Source organism: Penicillium canescens, assembly GCF_028828765.1.
Source record: "Penicillium canescens strain IBT 15451 chromosome Unknown utg000001l_segment0_segment0, whole genome shotgun sequence".
Taxonomy (NCBI): domain Eukaryota; kingdom Fungi; phylum Ascomycota; class Eurotiomycetes; order Eurotiales; family Aspergillaceae; genus Penicillium; species Penicillium canescens.
Window position 1 is genome coordinate 2,751,508 of NW_026703963.1, and position 18,369 is coordinate 2,769,876.

Sequence of the window (18,369 nt, forward strand, 5' to 3'; positions counted from 1 at the left end):
AAGCGATGAGCCACGAGCATGGAACTTGTATGAGACTTCCTTGCGATCCCGTTATACCGGGCCCCCTGATCATCATTCCTACAGCATTTAATTGGCGTGTGGCGGAATTCAGCACTGAATTGGTTACGCTTCCCCCTTTCCTGTCTGTTACTTTAGGGTCTCCTCGGAGTCCCCTTGTACATATGCAGTTACAACGTACGGACTTTTCCCTGCGAGGGGTTTTACTATCTTACTTTTCTGCAGTATTACCATTTTTGGTAAATCTTGCCAATGAGAATATTCTTGCCCATTGAAGTAGAGTAATGAGCAATACCGAATGTCACAATCCCAGACTTCACAGGTTGGCCTCTGTCCTTGCCTATAAACATACAACCAACTTTCCAGCCCGAAACTCCTTTTTACCACGCGCATGGTTCCAATCTGACTCGTGATTCTTCAATCCAGAGGCCTGCTTCTCTCCATCTCATGCACGCCTTTGGTAGATTTTTCCCAATTTCTCTTCCACTGACAGGGTTCCGTTTTGAAGAAACGCACTTTCTCTGGATAACAAAGGGGAAAAAGAATGCTCTTGCCTGGGCACATTAAGCATCTTCGGCAGGCCTACTTACATAGACCACTACACCAGTTTTCCGCCCGATAATGGAGGCTTCTGGTCTCTTAAAATTGGCCTCTCCACTCACACTGGTTGTCTTTTATTTCCCTCCGTTTTCTCCATAAGCATAGATCACGGGCAAATCAACTAGGACGACACCACTTCGACCGACCGAGATCGGTCTTAGGCCCCAAATGCGAGTGAGGTTGTTGACTCCCGGCTCTTTGTACACCAGCATGCGCATCCGTCCTCCCCGTCCATACAGACAGTCTCTTGACTGGCCTTAGCCCTGCCGTAGTAGCTGCCATTGTACACCCACACCCCCTGAGGGCTTAAATGTACACCATCGTTTCGTTACCCGGGAAGTTGTCCCTTCACCCGGGCCGACTGTGTCTTAGGGGGAGCCCTCGTATACTCTCCGTCCGGCAGTTTATGTTGGTTGCTCTCTTCTGACCAAGCTTGGTTCTTAGTGCATAAAATGGGTCAATGTATGGTTCGTGGCTGAGCCTCACTGTATTAGAATGTAGGACAGCGGAGGGTGTCTCGAATGCGGAACAACTTCTGCTCAGCCCTGCTCAGCCCTCTACTCGGTCGACGGAAGAAATGATTATAGCGAAAGTGAAAGCTGGGGGTATGCAAGAGTATTAGAAATGCACGTGACAGCGTCGTGCTGGGGCTTGGTTGTTCGATGACCCCTCAGTAAAGTACGGTCTGTAACAAGCGCCAAACACACCGACTACAACACCGCAAGCGAAGCCATCGCAATTTTGTTAGAAAGCCTTGAACGGGCACTATGAGTTGCTCCTGCTGTCAGCCTGCTACGCTCCCTCAACCAAATGAACCCCCGTCCGACTCAACAATGCAAATCGATGTGGGAAGTCAAACCACCTCGCAAGTGAACGATGTAGTCAGTACAGTACGCGGCAACCCCGGAGCCGTTGAAGCCAGCAGCTTGGATATTACTGTAGAAGACGGGTGTGATAAGGGCGGCGCGCCACCGGACACAAGTTGTCAAGGTGATTGTTGCGGCAGCGTCTCGGCCAACACCAAAATTGAGGAAGCCCAAAACGACAATAACTATCCCCCACCCTCCATCCAATGCCCGGCAAATGCCTGCCGTGACAATGATTCCTCTAGATCCTCCAAACAAAAGACCTGTCCAGGAAGTTGCTGCGATGATCAGCCTTCAGAGACATGTTGCAACACGGATGTTTCACCCCCTAGTGACTTGGCCGGGGGAGATTCCGAAGAAGGTCTTGTCATTGAAGCTAGCGAGGGAGAGAACAATACTTATATGCGCGCGCATCTCCCAAAACGCTGCTCGAGCACCCTTCCATCAAGCAACTCTGCTCCTACCGAATCGGATGCACCAGAATGTTGCAGTGGCATACCTGCCCCCTGCTGCGACGAGACTTGTCTGGATCGCTTGGCTCTACGCGAGTGTGATACAGGAACGGACACCCCGCGGGTTGAAGCCACCCTACAAGGTACGTTGACTGGAGCTAGCGTATCCTACATGGGGCTTTAGTAACTTGAGCTTCAATGCAGCTGGGACATTGAAATCGGGACCTGAGAAAGATGAAGCGCCCCAACGCAGAGCCTGCGATCATCATCGACGTGCTGTTCGCGAACAGTATGCCACTACACTAGCAACTCTAGGATGTATCTGCCGTGCTCTTATTGCTCTAGGCAAAGAGACATGCTGCCTTCCTCGAGGAATGCCTTCGCCGATGAGGGAACGAAGCTCCAGAGAATCGCTGAAAAGGGTACGCTCGCGTAACTCGGTTGACTCCTGTTGCGCAAACGGCATATCTACATTTAGAGATGTTGAAGCAAGCCCAAAGCGGCGCAATGCGTGTCCCTCCGAGAAAGGTTTTATGGAGAGCTGTTCCGGTAAGACTTGCTGCAAACCTAAGAGCGCTTCTTCTAGGGATAATATCCCCGTTCTTTGCACCTCTGAAAGTCCATTTCGTGCCAGCACCAAATCCTCGAAGCTAGATAACAGAGCCTGCACCGGGATTGAGAGCAAAAACAGTGACTATATTACTATGGCCCCTGACCTAGAGAGACAGAACACGGACATCGAGCATGTCGTTCTCTCGGTTTCTGGCATGACTTGCACTGGTTGCGAGACGAAACTGAACAGAACTTTAGCAACAGTGTCAGGTGTCAGGAATTTAAAGACGAGCCTCATCTTGTCCCGTGCTGAATTCGACGTGGATCTCAATATGTCGAGTGTCAAACATGTGATGAAACATCTAGAGCGTACTACAGAGTTTCATTTTGATGTGATCACCAGCAGCGGATCGAGCATGGATATTATTACGTCTGAGGATCCGTCAACGTTCGTCAATCGGCCATGGCCAGAAGGAGTGATAGACGTATCTCCCGTCAACATGGACGAAATTCGCGTTTCATTTGATCCAGAGGTTGTTGGGGCACGCGATCTCATAGAGAAACATTGGGCAGGGGTTGCGAGGCTAGCGCCTACCCGCGGCGATTCAGCACTCGGGGCTGGGAGAAAGCATGTCCGTCAAGTCGGATATATCACACTTTTTTCTGTGATTCTTACCATTCCGGTCTTGGTCTTGGCGTGGGCTCCGATTCCCGAGCGAGAAATACCCTACAGCTCTACGTCATTGGCTCTAGCAACGCTAGTTCAAGTTATGGTCGCAGGCCCATTTTACCCAAAGGCGCTGAAGGCTCTTATCTTTTCGAAGGTCATTGAGATGGATCTCCTTATTGTTCTGAGCACCAGTGCAGCTTATATCTTTTCCCTTATCTCGTTTGGCTACCTCGTTGCTGGCAACTCATTGTCAACAGGCCAGTTTTTCGAGACCAGCACACTTTTGGTCACCCTAATCATGGTTGGGCGTTATGTTGCCGCACTTGCCCGTCAGAAAGCAGTCGAGTCGATCTCTATTCGATCACTTCAGAGCCAAAATGCTGTCCTGGTGGACGGTTTCAACTCGGTCGAGGGTAGGGAAATCGACGCCAGGCTTTTGCAATACGGCGACATTTTTATGGTGGCCCCCGATACGAGGATTCCGACCGATGGTACCATTATGTCTGGCTCATCTGAAGTGAACGAGTCAATGCTCACTGGGGAGTCTCGTCCTGTCGAGAAGGGCCCTCAATCCCGCGTTATTGCTGGGACAATCAATGGCTCAGGAACTTTACTTGTCCGGGTCACTCGACTGCCCGGCGACAACACTATCACCGCCATCGCTGCAATGGTGGATGAAGCTAAGCTATCCAAACCAAAGATGCAAGAACTGGCAGATAAAGTGGCTTCTTACTTTGTCCCTGTCATTGTGGCCCTGGCCATTGCTACGTTTGTCGTCTGGATTGCAGTTGGTGTGGCGGCCCAAGGTAAGACCGGATCAGAAGCAGCCGTTCAGTCGATCACCTACGCCATTACCGTGCTTATTGTCTCCTGCCCCTGTGCTATTGGCCTCGCCGTTCCCATGGTGGTTGTATTTGCAAGCGGTATTGCGGCAGAGAAAGGGGTGGTCTTTAAGTCCGCTGATGCCATCGAAGTAGCCTATAAGACGTCTCACGTGGTTTTTGACAAAACAGGAACTCTGACCCAGGGTAAGCTAGGTGTAGTCGTCGAACACTGTCTTGAGGACGGTGAATCACGATTGCCCTTCCTCCTAGGCCTCATCAGCAACAACAAGCATCCGGTCTCAGTTGCAGTTGCTGACCACCTAAGGCGCAAAGGAGTTATTGCAACAGCTTTCCCAGGAGCCAAAAGTCTGACCGGCCGAGGCATGGAGGGTGAGATGGCTGGGCAGACGATGCGAGGAGGAAATTCTCGCTGGCTCAATGTCCAAAACCACCCACTGGTACAGCCAGTGCTTCTCCAGGGCTATACTGCGTTCTGTTTTACCATCGACGGTGTACTGTGTGCGGTTTTTGGCCTCGAGGACTCTCTTAGGGATGACGCTTCTCAGGTCGTCACCACTCTACTAAGACGGAATGTGTCAGTCCACGTGGTATCGGGTGATGATGTCGAGCCCGTTCAAAAAGTGGCATCAATCCTAGGGATTCCAGACAGGAATGTCCAAGCCCACAGCTCTCCATCTGACAAGCAGTCCTATATTAAGAATCTTTTGGGAGATCCATCGAATGTTAAGGAGCCCGTTGTCATATTTTGCGGAGATGGAACCAACGATGCCGTCGCGCTAGCGCAGGCTACTGTCGGCATTCACATGAATGCAGGCAGCGACATTGCGCAAGCTGCTGCCGATGTGGTGTTAATGAGGCCAGCTCTATCCGGGATCATTACTGTAATGGATACGAGCAAAGTGTCTGTACGGCGCATCAAATTTAACTTCGGTTGGAGCTTCATTTACAACACATTTGCCGTGCTTCTTGCTGCCGGGGCATTCGTGAAAGCTAGGATTCCCCCTGAATTCGCCGGGCTGGGTGAACTTATCAGCGTGTTGCCTGTCATTATCGCCGCAGCCCTTCTGCGATGGACCAAGATCTAGTTTGGACTACATGCACTTCACGTCAGTTGTAACTCTGGGACGTGCTGGTTCAGTGGCTTGGTAGTCTCACATATGGAGAGCTGGGGCATCCAACGTGCTTCCACCGAACAATTCACCCGTTTATTTGTTTTCAACAAACATTCCCATCCCCCTTCCGATGAGTTTCAGAATAGTTATCCCATCTCACCAAGTTGTTAGTGAATATCACACCGATTACTGTTCTACTGGCTCCAAACTACCTATTTATCGCAGCCTTGCAGCCTTCGTCATGTAATAGGTAGATCGAGACGAAGGCTACGGAAAAGAAGAAAGAAAGTGGGCGTGGATCAAGCTAAATCGCCAGATCTCCTCCCCCCACAAAACCCTTCTAGGTCTCTCCCTAGAACATTCCATAAGGGAATACGGTAATTACAATGACTGGATTGGCATTGAAGTCTAATTACATCTAATGCCGTGATAAGGCTAAGCAGGGGCTGGTTTTGAAATTGACCCCATACAGATTAGTATGCTTCTTGTCGGTGCGATAAAATTCATGTGTCTAGGGTTTTTGGCAGTAAATTCATGAATACTATCAGTATCCAAAATATAGCGAGGAGTCAACCGCCGAGAATTATTTCTCCTGCAAGTTGGTTATAGCAAACCTCCCGACGGACTGAGGATTTGCCCTACATTGCTGATATGATTGACTGTGGTATGGATCTCAATCAATTTGATATATGTTATCAAGCTCAAACTCCAGGGATTAAAACATTACACGGCGATCTCTTTGGGCCATCTTCCAAAGGTAAATTGCGAGTTACACATGTTGGTCAACTCCCAACTCTCAGCACCCAGAATTGCCGGCGTATTCTCATCCTCTTCATCTCCTGCGGCGCCAGCTACAAACATGGCAGCCATGAAGTGGTCATCGGTGGCGTGTGCATCTCGGAATCGGGGATGCTTCATGAGCCTTGTCATAGCACGCCGTAACTGCACACCGGACGTCTTGGTGATGACATCCTCGACCGCCTGGCGAAACTCCATGGCCCAATCCTCCGGTGGTGTCTCCATCGCAAAGTTATCCCGGAAGCGCATCATAGGCGCCCATCGATTCCGGTATAGATTGTGCACCGCTCCTCCTGTCCCGATGATGAGGTAGTTTTCTCGTCGTAGCCGACGCAGGGTTGAGCCGATCTTCATGTGGAAATGAGGGTCGTAGCGGGCGTTGGCTGAGACCAGAGTCGTCGGTGGACATCCTCCCGGGAACATGCGGATGAGAATGAGATATACGTCGTGGATCCAGTCAAACGTGTCATTGCCGCTCACGTTGAATCCCTCCTGGGCCAGCATTTGGATGCAGCGCTTTGTGGTTTCGAGATCGGGGTTGAGCTTGTAGTTCTGGTACTTGTCGGGATGCACATAGGCCACTGGGCTCTTGTTTGGGTTGGGATTTGTCGACAGCTCAATCTTGTCCCCCATGCAGTCCCAATGAGCACCCTGGTATGTGTTAGCTGTGTTATCTGTGTCGGGTGTATGTGGTATATGAGGTACCATAATGACGACGCCCTTGATATTACGCTCCAGGGCTTCATCTCCACACTTCTTCCAGTAGTCTGCACTCTCCGACTCTTCTCCCAACATCATGGTCGAGCCATGGGAGAAGAAATGAACGGGTGTGAGGCCTATATTGTTAGCAAGCATCACATATGAAGAATGCAGACATACCCATTGTGAATAACTATGTAGTCAACTTGACTGAAAATAACAGGGGATAAAGCTGTACAAATACTCTTCCTCTTTAACTCCATACTCTGTCGGGTATGTTCCCCCACATCCCGAACGTACATTTGCCACAAATCAGACCAACTTAGACCAATTTCGACCATTTTAGATCCAAATAAATCAGCCACTTCTTTCTGCTCAAGCCCCTTTGGGGTAAATGAGGGGTAAATAGCCAGTTCCAGGGCAAATATCCTTCAGACTCTGGGGAATAACGGTGTACATGGAGTATGAAATCTGGGGAATGCACAGTGGAGTAGGCGGATGAGCGCGGGACTGGCCGCTGAATGAACTGGTTTAATTTCTCTCTAATTTCTAGCTTCTCGTATTGGACCAGCAATATTGGAATAATCTCCAATTTGGCATACTTTGGCGTCTGAGAATTTCGGTGGCGTCGATCAACTGCCGCTTCCCCCGGATTTCCTCTCTCTCCCTCCTTCACTCCTTCGCTCTTCTCTTCACTTCTCTCGCTCCGCCATTCCATTCTTTTCTCTACAAATGCAGTCTGATCATGTTCGCTGACTCACCCCCAAAGTCAGAGCGTCTTGACTGTGCTAATTCTCCACTCAAGAAGGAGAACGGCTACTTTCAATGTGGTTTCTGTAAACGTCACTATAATCGAGCTGATCATTTGATCCGCCATGTTCGCTCACACACGCGAGAAAAGCCATACGTCTGCGATATTTGCGACAAAGGCTTTGCTAGGCCGTTAGCATAACCCCCCGTAGGAGTTCTGTTCCATGGCTGATGTGTTCCCAGAGATCTGTTAAAACGCCATGTGGCAGGCCATTCCAATGACCGGGACCGTAAGCGGAAACGAAGCTCGTCAGTCGCCAAACAGAGCAGAGTGTCTCAGGCATGCAAATCTTGTGCTTCTTCAAAATTAAAATGCGACGATGACAAGCCCTGCCGGAGATGTCGCGAGCGCAACCTGCCCTGTGACTGGCAGGACGTATCGCAAGATTCATCACCCGAGTCTACACACCAGCGCAATGCCTTCGATACGCCTGCGCAAAATAATGCCCATATGGACTTGAATACTTCGCCTGCGGTGGCATTCTCGCCAATGCCAACGCCCCTAGAGGATTTCTCGGCGACCAATATGTTGATGACGCCGAGGCCTCCTCTGTCAAACAACATCCTTTCTCCAGAAATACCCTCAGTGGGAGATCAGATTCCCCTTGAAACTGGAGGTAAGAATGAGCCGCACACATTTTGTTACCGGTGACTGACTGTTGCATAGTGTCGCCCAACGACCATGAGAGTGGCATCTTTAGTGTCGACGGCACATTCTTCCCAAACTTCATCCCCGACTCCCTCATCCCTTCTCTTGCTCGATATAATGACCCAGATCCATCGCAAATGGCACCTGACTATGTCCATTATGGCGCCTTGGATAACCTCCACTTTGACTTTACTCTTACCGATGGCGACTTCGGCCTGATCGACTTTTATAACTCCCGGAGCCTTCTACCAAACTTCCACACTAAAAATCATGAAATTTATGATACCGACAGTGGCATCGGAATTGGTGCAGAGGCCTACCACCGCTCATCACTCTCCGCGTGGAAACCTGCACCTGAGGATCATGCCATTAACGACCATGAAAACCTATCTGTCCCGCAAGTGATCAACAGTCCAGAAACCAACGTTTCGTCTGAATGGCCAACTCTATGTGAGCGGTTGACATCCAGTAGCCGCGACCTAATTTTGAGCTTGGTCTTGGAGGTTAGCCGAGAGGCCAGCCTGAGTCGTATCATGAAGTCATTTCCAAGTACAGAATTACTGGATGGCTTGATCCAGCAATATTTTGAGCTACAAAAACATAAAGTTCAAACATTCATTCACATGCCAACTTTCCAGACCAACAGCGAGGATCCTGGTGTCCTTGCTGGTCTGGCTGCTGCTGCTGCCGTTTGTTCACCCGTTCCTACTATCAGAAAACTTGGATATGCGCTAAATGAGATTGTGCGACTGCATCTTCCGAGAAAGGTAAGACTATTTCCATTGATGCACGTAAAAATGATGTTGACATGCTCTCAGTACGAAAGAGATAATACATTTATCCGCGATCTGCGGACTTCACAAACCTATGCCTTGACTATCGACATTGGTATCTGGAGTGGGAATCATCGAAAGACTGAAATTGCTGAAAGCTTTTCACAACCGCTCATTACAATGCTTCGTCGAGCTTTGCGATTTCGTCGCTCGGTTTACGCTAATATAGTACCCCTTGCGGAGGATAAAGGGCCTGCCCTCGAGGCCAAGTGGCGCGAATGGATTGAACAAGAATCCTTCAAAAGGTATCTTGAATACCACATCCATTCCTCGTCGCACACTAACTTCGTCGGTTTAGGCTTGTTTACTATATCTTCATACATGACTCCCAGACAGCAATGGCTCTAAACATCAATCCAGTTATATCATATGCAGATATGGAGCTTCCTTTGGCAGCGTCGCGCCATTTATGGGATGCCAAGTCTGCCACCGAGTGGAAAGACCGCTTTGGTACAATGGCTCCCGAGCGCTTGCCATCTCTGGCCGACCTTCTCCGCGACATGTCACAAATCACAGTGTTCCAAGATCGTGTCGACACCCAATTCGCAGCATCGGTTTTGATTCACGGCCTAGCCGCGTTGATCAACGAATATCACAGGCTAAAGTTTATTTCTACCAACAACTCCAAACATTGGCATGCTCTCGTGACAAACTCTCGTCAACAAGAGCTTGATCAGGCTCTGCAGCATTTCCGAATGGTCTGTTCTGAACTGCGTACGCAATGTCGACCTGAGATCATGCTTGTATGTGAAGTCGTCTCAATGCTCTTGCACATGTCCCTTGAGGAACTTCAACTCTTTGCCGGCAAGGAAGATAAACAAGAAGCTCGGCGGGTTTACCATTCCGCCTTGGAGTGGATTGCTAGTTCTGATTCACGAAGAGCGGTATGGCATGCCGGTCAAGTCATCCGCGCTGCAAGAAGTATGCCACCAGGTTCCTTGACAGGGTTCTTGGCTATTGGAGTCTACTACGCCGGTCTTGCATTTTGGTCTTATAGTGTGGTCTCCAAGGCGAACACGGCTCGACTCACTGGAAGCCCCAACTCTCCGATACCACACACTGGCCCTACGGTCTTTCTTGATGGCGATGATTTACCGGATGTCTCCAAGTTTGTAACCATGGACTGTGGCTCTCCCGCCTTGCAGGGCCCGGGCGGAGCAGCCTATTTGGTTGATCCGGGGACTACAATGGATGTTGTACAAACAACACTTCGAGCCGAAACTTCCGAGAGGACACCACCCTTGGTCCAGATGCTGGCTCAATTGATTGGGGACTTGGGGCACTGCGTGCGTACAGATGGTTAAAGACTCGGGCCTTGATTTGTATTACCGATATTTCATTGATACCCCGATTTATGAATCCAATTAGTCATCTCCGTCTTTGGGGTGGTAGATGATATAGATATTGACCGAAATATAGTAACGTATTGTGTAAGCGAATGGAACATGTAAGCGAGTGGAACATGTAAGCGAGTGGAATACCCGCCCACGATATCTACTATTATTATTCAATTTATTCAAGGGAACGCTCCTTCCCGCGTCTGCTTCCAGGTCCCGGACGTTCAAGTTCGGTTACAATTTCGCAAAAGGGCAGTTCAGTCGGGATAGACAGAGTCTGCTTGACAAATGCGAAGAAGCCGACATTGTGCGGCGCATATGGGAGTCTGCCATTCGAAAGCCCCAGACGGCCATGCTTCCGATCTATCAATCTCCTCCGAAAATTCCCTCTAGCGGCCGATGTTGAGTCAGCCGACCTGCTGGAAGAGTCCACGAGGAAACTTATATGGCAGCATCTGCTGAGTGAAGCCAATAATAAGAAGTTCTACTATAGCGAGAAATGCCACGTTATGGTTCATGGTAAAGATTGCTAGTCGGGGTTGTGGTGAACTAACATTGTAGAGGGTATTACTATGATCTCCAAAACCCCGAAAAAGGAAACAACAATGCTCCCTGAAACGCTTTGGGATCTGCTACGCCCAAGCTCATCAATAAGAACGGCGGAAGAAGGGCAGATCGAGCTGTTCAAGGATGCGGAGTTATGCGCCCCGCCAGAATCGACGTTCGCAAGGGCGATACTGAGAGCTGTGCGCGCATGTATAGCTATGTTCAAACAGACGGAGTACATGACGATACGCCTTGTACAAAGCAACATGAGCGATGTCGATTTCTTTTTCGATTCAAAACGCAATACACTGAACATCCACCACAAGTGGTTGCACCGGCAATATTCGTGCAGAGATTCCGGCGACGTGGCAGCACAGGACGCTGTGGTCTTTTGCGATCATATCATTGAGAATGTCCTGAGTATGTTATCAGTGACGGTTTTGTCGACAGCGACTATCTCCTACCGCAGCAAGATGCAACGGTACAGGATGTCAGGCACACGCTTCGGTTGATGCCCCACAGAGTCATTCTGGAGCAGTCTCTACCGGTCTTCACGTCCTGAAGCATCAGGGTAGACCACGATGAGACGTGGATCGAACAGCCTCAGCCCATTCTCTTGCCATCTCTCGGTCTGACCCGATCTCAACCTCTGTGAAGGTCTCCGCTCGCCATGGCGGTAGCGGTCGTGGGTCGATCATCTCTAGTTCATCTAACCTTGCTAGATCCATAGTCTTCAGGGCTTCCACTTCTGGGGTGGAAGTGGCCACCGTCCTAGAAACCGATAACATGCGGATCAACGCGGTCCTCTGCACTGTGTTCAGATGTCGTAGATGAGTTTTGTCTCACAGAGGCATTACATATTCTAAGTGCGGAGTAAAAGGGCATAGGTTCTCTACATGCCCGCAGAAGATTTAAATTGTCAATTTACTGGTGTTCTGGTTGTTTGAATGGCGTTTAAAAAAGGTAGAAAAGTTGAAGTTTTGATGTTATGAGTACGGCTTGTTTTTCTTCCTGATGGCGCTGCTGAACTAAACCCAACTGATTCCGCCCGAAATCTACTCCCGTTGCCCTCAGATCAACAAAGAGTGGCCCGCATCTCCACCGCATAGTCCACCGTCCAGTCTTGTCCGTATTCGTTTTGAGTCTCTCTTCTGGCAGAAGAGTTTCGAAAGCAGGTTCGAAATGTATCACACATTGACACATTTTCTTAAGGTCGTCAAGTGGATAGCCCCCGGTCCTCGATACATATACTGTACATAGCTTGCATAACAAGTATTTGATTTGACATAGTAAATTGTAATCAGAAATCCCCACAAAAATCTAATAAGTTGGTGCCACACCGACCCTTGGTGTGCTCTGAAGATGAAAGATATGCTTTCCAAGCCCCCCTTTATTGTTTCGTCAGAAACTAGTAAATTAGTAGGAGGGTATTGCTTACACCCGGATGCTCATTCTTTTTTTGGCGTCTCAATGGTTAAGCCCTAGTTCAGGGACTGTTCCGCCAACCTCGTGCTTTCAATCCATCATGTGAAACACCGAATAAATGCGACATAGGTAATCCACCAGTAAGAATGATATTCGCGTCACCTGACTAGGGAAGCTGAACCCCGTCGTTAATACGTCCATGCGAATCTCTTCGAAATCGCATAACCTCGCGGAGGCACGAGGCACCAAAGCAAAACCTGTCACATGTTCTGGTAAGTTACGGTATAAGGAAGTCAGGGAGAGAGGTGAGAGCACTCTCGTACATAGCCACTAGAAAGAGAGGGAAAGTTATAAATAAGAAAATTTGCTCCCCGAATCCATTAGGATGGAAACAAAGGACCAAGGCGAGGATTGCAATGGAGGATAGGTCGAGACAGAAATTAAGCATGGGATGAAGAACGACTTGTCTGTGGGTCAGAACAAAATGAACTGATGACCAGACGAAAGGGAGAGAAGCCTATCTAGGGTAAGTCGATGAAGACCTTTTAGAGTTGAAAGTCTTACCATCACTCCACTGAAGTTCCAATTTCCCATGAGCAAGACGGCAGGCAAGCTAGCAATGGCGGAACCCACTCGCAGCCATCGAGATGTCATCCAGTATTCCTCTCCGAATCCCGTGGGAAAATATACCGACATGATTTCAACGATGAGCAGAAATGGAGGAAGAAAACAGAAGGCTCAATTGAAACTACGGGCGAGGAAGGGCAATTAAGGCAATTATACCCCGGAGTTGAGCCGCAATTCCAACACTAACCAACACTGCCACTGGCCCCCGAATTCCCCTACAGACTTAGCGTCTCATCAATCAACAATCTATTAATAATTCACTTGCCAGATTACAATTCATTACTCCTTGGCACCATGCGCAACACGTCACTGATTTGGGGGATTTAAGTGATGTATTTGGAGCCGCAGGCAGTCATATGCTAACTTACCCCTGATAGGGCTGAGCTGGTTCCAGTAGGGTCTCATTTTGCCCAGCAAAGAGAGAGGTGGGCGGATTGGCTCATCTTTGCTTTTATAGACATCGGTGGAAGAAGCGACCGGCCTATTCTGGCATCGATTGTTGTGGTGGGACCCCGGCCTACGGCGTCGTATGGTACAATTATATTCCTTTGTGGAGACGCAACATGCCAGCAAAAAGACTTGGCGAGAATCTCGACCAACGAAGTCTTGAACTTACAATTCTTACACAATCCTCTACTGAATCCCAAGTAAAATAGCTCATAGGATTGTAAAATGACTTGGTGGTGATTGTTAAATACTATGTTTGACCATACTAGGTAGCTGCGATTAAGGTCTCGTGTAGGGCACCCGTTGCCGTATCCTAGAGCCGGCCGTCAGGAGAGAATACCACCGACTCAACCCAACTTAAATGGCCCTCCAGAGTCTGCAGTTCTGAACTCCAGTGGATGGCAGCCGAAATGACAGTGAAGTTGATATTTGGGGGACAATTGCGCACATATGAACAGTGAGGACAACCGCACGGCTAACCGGTCGGGAAAACATGGTAATTATGATGGATAGGGATTTGAAAGAGTTGTCTAAACGATAATCCAACGGTGTTCATCTCGGATATAGCACTTAACGATGCCGGGTGGCGAACCCGATGCTCGGAGTCTAATCCCGATAGTCGGGGGGCGCATCCGACGGGCCCAATATTTTATATCTTGGTTTTCAACAGGTTTCGCGTATAGGAAAATTCCAAGCAGACAGCTACAACTCGACCTCTTCTACACGATGTTTCTCGCGAAGGCGATCAGGCGCCTCCCATATAGGTAGTAGGCGTCCTAACACCTTCCTCGAAATCGCCACTTGTGCTAATCTTTGTCGCAGATTTCACAATCTCAGTCAGAGATATCGGATTCAAAACCAATCATTCAAATCTTTCCGAATGAGCTCTTCTGCGCCTGCTGCCACCGCTACCCAAAGCGACAATACCGTAGCTCTGGAATCTTACAAGATCGTTCAAGATTTCGGCAATTTTGCAGAGACTGAATCCAAACGCCTGGATTTCGATCAAGCCAAGCCTATTGAAGTCACCAAGTCGCCTTACCCAAACTGGAAATATGGGGAGGGTGTGCCCGATAATGGGGCGAGTCTCGCTCAAAAGCATCATGAAATTGATCCCTATGCGCCAGATCGGCCAATGATCAACAACTATCGCCTATTGGTCTCAGGCATCGCCCCCCGACCGGTAGGCTTTCTGAGCACTGTTAATTCTAAAGGACAGAAGAATCTTTCACCCTTTAGCTACTTCCAAGTCATTGATCACGACCCGCCAATGTTTATTGTGGGATTCTCCTCGCGTCCCGGACGGGTGAAGGATACATACCGCAACTTGAAAGAGACTGGGGAATGTGTCATCAATACTGTCTCCGAGAATATGATCGAAGCCGTCAATGCCAGTTCTATTGATGCACCATACGGTGTATCGGAGTGGGAGGTCTCGGGTCTTCACGAGGCGCCGTCGACAACGGTGAAGCCTTCACGTGTTAAAGAGTCGGTCTTTAACATTGAAGGCAAGGTGATCGACATTAAAGAATTTACCGATCATCAACAACCTGGAATGAGCCTTGCTGCTACTGTCCTCATTAAAGCCACTCGTTTCTGGGTTAAGGAGGGCACGGCTGATGCGGATTACACCCATATCGACCTAGACAAGCTGCGACCAGTTGGACAACTTGGCGGTGTCTCCTATGGCCGTGTTGTGTCAACCTTCGAGCGACCACGGAGCAAGTGGGATAACGAGGTTCCTAAGAATGAGTTACTGGCAGAATTGGATGCAGCCAAGCCAAAGTAAATGCATTCGTGTATAATAACTTCCCCGGACTACTAAATCTTAGTTGCGTATAGACCACTCAATCAATCAAAGATATTCTATAGCTTAATCTCCCTCCGCAGGTTCAATTGATCATGTGTCAAGACCTCCCTACTTTCAACCCTCTTGAGGCAAGACCAGATGCAGCCATCTTGTTTACTCCCTGCCATAGGCCATTCGTTCTAGTGTTTGACAGTCTTGCTCTTGGCGGTCGTATATGTTTCACTTAATATAATTTTCGGCATATCCTGCGTCAAGGGTTACCGGTCACGGATAGAATCATATTAGTACACGGGATGATGACGTGGGGCTAGTTCTTCGCAGCATCGGGAGCGTGCTCCGAATGTGTTCACCGCAGAACGGCAAAACGAATATTAGAGATTACCGCTGCATATATATTGCCCTGGGACAGCCCAACATTGGTCTACTAGTATCAAATCTCGCAGTGTATCTACAATAGCAATGCTTCTAAACCGCTTTGTACCTCGCGCTACTGGGTCTCTCCTTCGCTCTACACAGTCAGCGCGGGGTGTTCTCTTAAGAAGCATGGCGACGGCACGGAAGAAGAAAGAATTCCTTTGCATTATGCCTGATCGACCCAATGTTTTAGAGCTGAGAAAGAAGGTCAAAGGGTAGGAATAAAGGTCCTATTCCACATTCATGACGCTAAACGTTGGTCAAAAGTTGTCACTATGAAGGCATCCAGCCGCTAATTGCCGGAGGCAAGCTTGTTGATGGAGGTCAGTGTAGCGCATTTATAGTATTATCAAGAACTCGCTGACTTTATTGGACGCTCTATAGGTGCAGTTTTCGCAGAACATCCGCAGGAAGGGAAAAAAGCGCAGTTTTTGGGAAGTGTAGTTGTATACACGGGTGAGAACGCCGAAGAAGTTCGAGAAATTATCAGCAACGATATCTACGCTTCAAGTGGTGTGTGGGATCTTGAAAAGGTCCAAATTTATCCAGTAAGTGGCCTTAACAAACCGTGATCCTAAAATCACCTAATGAATTTTGGTATAGTATGTGCCTGCTGTCAGACAACCACTGCCTTGAACACCCATTTCCCCCAGGATACTTCGACTTGGCTCGTTCAGATATAAGCCGACAGAGTTATAGATTAAAGTCCCTATCGGCGGTTACCGCAGAAGTAAAATAGCTGTGGTTGTCGAACCATACATCATGACATTGAAATACCACGTGCAAAATCAGAGTTGTAACGAAGCATCGCGTGGATTTAGGTATACATACCGGTAGCCTTAACATATAATTTGTTTTGGAGTGCGGAGCGCTCATCAGGCCGTTGAAATTGGGAGCATTAGCAAAATATTTGTTCCCATTGCCAATATTGTACATGATGCATATAATTGGAAAATAATCCTAGAAACATTCGGGCCCAGCCCGACGGCATATATCCTGAAATCGTGCATGATTGGCTAAGGTAAACAACTGTGCAACTCAACATTCTTCGCAGTTCTGCTATCTTTGCTGTCTCGTGATGAAGGCTGTAGAGTCTAATAATGTTTCGATGTTATCTTGATGATTAAAACCAAAATGTGGTATTTTGACATCCCCTATGCTCTCGTTACCCCTAGTGTTTTCGCTTTAGACATGAGTGGATACAAACAACAAGGCTCACGAAATATTTTGGCAGTAAAATTGCAACGACAGGTACCTAGGCCCAATTTCATTATTGACCAGTTCTTTAAGTCCGCACCGTTAAAGCGAGGGAAAGGAATATAGTGATATCTCCTATCTTTACCGCCACTCATGATACAAATATCCACTTCTAGAACCACGCGCGAAGTGTAGAAAAGTAAAATTTGTTGCGATGAAAACCTTTTCGACCCCCCGACAAGGACGCTGAGGGCCTCATGACCGCCAACGTCTGGCGTGGCCAAAAGAGCCATTCTTCCCACGGGGCTCCGAGATACTGCCCGATCGATTCAACCAAATATTTGCCACCGTCACAAAACACCCACTTCTATTTGTGTGTATCAACAAGTGCACCAAAATACGCTAAAATAACCAGAGCTTCCCCCTTTCTTTCCGAGACCATATCAATGTATTCGCGGGGGACAAGCACTGGCCAAGCAACGAGAGCATCTACGCAGTTGCCTCCTGGGGGTTCATTTTCCATCAGGGTCATCACGGATTGTAAAGCCTGGACAGCCTGTTCATATGCCTTCGTATCAGGATAGTCGAAAGAACGGCCTTTAATACGACCTATCAAAGTCTGACAGACCGGACCCAAGGCTTTACCCGAGAGAGGAATTCTTTCTCCGAGCTCCAAAAGCGGTTTTAGACCTGTTTGTTGCAAGAGTTCCCATCGACCCTGACCAGCGACAAGATGCACTCCGCGATGTATTTCAGCGTATTGAATAAATCTGTCAAGGAAGCTCTCAAATTCATCATCGTCCCGAAAGACTATTGTTTCGCAAAATATGTGGAGGCCTAGAATGCTGGCGAATAGAAATATCGAAACGTAATTTTCCTCGTTGATGTGAGATGATAAGTCATTAAATGATTTCAGTGCATAATTTTGCAACTGGGCAGAATGGTGTCGGTAAAAATCCCTTTGTCCTGGCCTAACAATGCTAAGGTGCAATGCACTGAGAGATAAAATTTCATTAACGAGGTAAGGTGCCCCAATGCCATACCGCAAGATATCCTGGTATGGAATACCCGAGGCAGTGCCGGGGCGATTGAATGCTGTCATTGCTTCAGAAGAAAGATTATGGACGAACTCAACATGAAGCATGTTAACGGGGGCATTTTCGGGAAGATTGCTGAATTGTTGGGCGGGGGTGGAGAGCACAGCTGGTGATATAGCGGCGGGCGATACAGTAGCAGTCTCACGACTAACGCTGCGGGAAGCTTGTGCGAGAGGTCCCAAAAATTCACAGTGCCGCTGGGAAGTGGTACAATTGAACATATGGGTCTTTTTTCATCACACTATGGGCGGGATCAGGAGCTGCACATAAATGGTCATTGTGTGACAAACCTTCATAGGACGACGCTTGCATCAATGCAGCCGTTCCGGGTTTCTTATGTGTTCTTCGGACCATTTTGCCCCGGGTGATCAGAGAAAAGAGACTAGTAGGGCGCCGGAGCTCGGTTGCGATAAGCGAAAAGTATGTTTTAGATCTTCCGCGCCATAGCGGAGAATGACGGTGCAGCCTAACAAGTCGGCGGAGAGCTCACTGGTCTGCCGTTTCTCTTGAAACCCACCAGATCATTTAAGATCAGAGTCGGGAAGTCGAGGTGTGCTCAGTTCTA

The 18,369-nt window shown here is 48.5% G+C and overlaps 6 protein-coding genes across 6 annotated transcripts; 4 read left to right on the plus strand and 2 right to left on the minus strand.

Moving 5' to 3' along the window:
• Positions 1-1,451: 1,451 nt before the first annotated feature.
• Positions 1,452-5,088, plus strand: N7446_001041 (cation-transporting P-type ATPase PCA1; the record flags this gene model as incomplete). The annotated part of the gene is made up of 2 exons (XM_058509808.1): positions 1,452-2,079; positions 2,141-5,088. 2 exons carry the CDS (start codon positions 1,452-1,454, stop codon positions 5,086-5,088), a joined length of 3,576 nt encoding a protein of 1,191 aa, XP_058378787.1.
• Positions 5,089-5,838: 750 nt separating this feature from the next.
• Positions 5,839-6,796, minus strand: N7446_001042 (DODA-type extradiol aromatic ring-opening family dioxygenase; the record flags this gene model as incomplete). Its single annotated transcript, XM_058509809.1, has 3 exons — positions 5,839-6,564; positions 6,619-6,749; positions 6,793-6,796. 3 exons carry the CDS (start codon positions 6,794-6,796, stop codon positions 5,839-5,841), a joined length of 861 nt encoding a protein of 286 aa, XP_058378788.1.
• A 471-nt stretch (positions 6,797-7,267) lies between these two features.
• Positions 7,268-10,254, plus strand: N7446_001043 (uncharacterized protein). The gene is made up of 5 exons (XM_058509810.1): positions 7,268-7,554; positions 7,606-8,039; positions 8,090-8,838; positions 8,890-9,149; positions 9,203-10,254. Exons 1-5 carry the CDS (start codon positions 7,358-7,360, stop codon positions 10,206-10,208), a joined length of 2,646 nt encoding a protein of 881 aa, XP_058378789.1. The 5' UTR covers positions 7,268-7,357; the 3' UTR covers positions 10,209-10,254.
• Positions 10,255-14,166: 3,912 nt separating this feature from the next.
• N7446_001044 (flavin reductase family protein) lies at positions 14,167-15,075 on the plus strand (the record flags this gene model as incomplete). Its single annotated transcript, XM_058509811.1, has 1 exon — positions 14,167-15,075. One exon carries the CDS (start codon positions 14,167-14,169, stop codon positions 15,073-15,075), a length of 909 nt encoding a protein of 302 aa, XP_058378790.1.
• Positions 15,076-15,639: 564 nt separating this feature from the next.
• On the plus strand, positions 15,640-16,146 carry N7446_001045 (YciI family protein; the record flags this gene model as incomplete). The annotated part of the gene is made up of 4 exons (XM_058509812.1): positions 15,640-15,725; positions 15,778-15,823; positions 15,855-16,058; positions 16,114-16,146. 4 exons carry the CDS (start codon positions 15,640-15,642, stop codon positions 16,144-16,146), a joined length of 369 nt encoding a protein of 122 aa, XP_058378791.1.
• Positions 16,147-17,074: 928 nt separating this feature from the next.
• Positions 17,075-18,082, minus strand: N7446_001046 (uncharacterized protein; the record flags this gene model as incomplete). Its single annotated transcript, XM_058509813.1, has 2 exons — positions 17,075-18,001; positions 18,047-18,082. 2 exons carry the CDS (start codon positions 18,080-18,082, stop codon positions 17,075-17,077), a joined length of 963 nt encoding a protein of 320 aa, XP_058378792.1.
• Positions 18,083-18,369: the final 287 nt, after the last annotated feature.

Excerpts from the sequence above, each read along its gene's own strand:
- N7446_001043 (XM_058509810.1), top strand. The coding sequence starts at position 7,358 with ATGTTCGCTGACTCACCCCCAAAGTCAGAGCGTCTTGACTGTGCTAAT. Across the intron at positions 8,040-8,089 it reads GATTCCCCTTGAAACTGGAG|TGTCGCCCAACGACCATGAG; the intron begins GTAAGAATGAGC and ends ACTGTTGCATAG. Across the intron at positions 9,150-9,202 it reads GAACAAGAATCCTTCAAAAG|GCTTGTTTACTATATCTTCA; the intron begins GTATCTTGAATA and ends TCGTCGGTTTAG.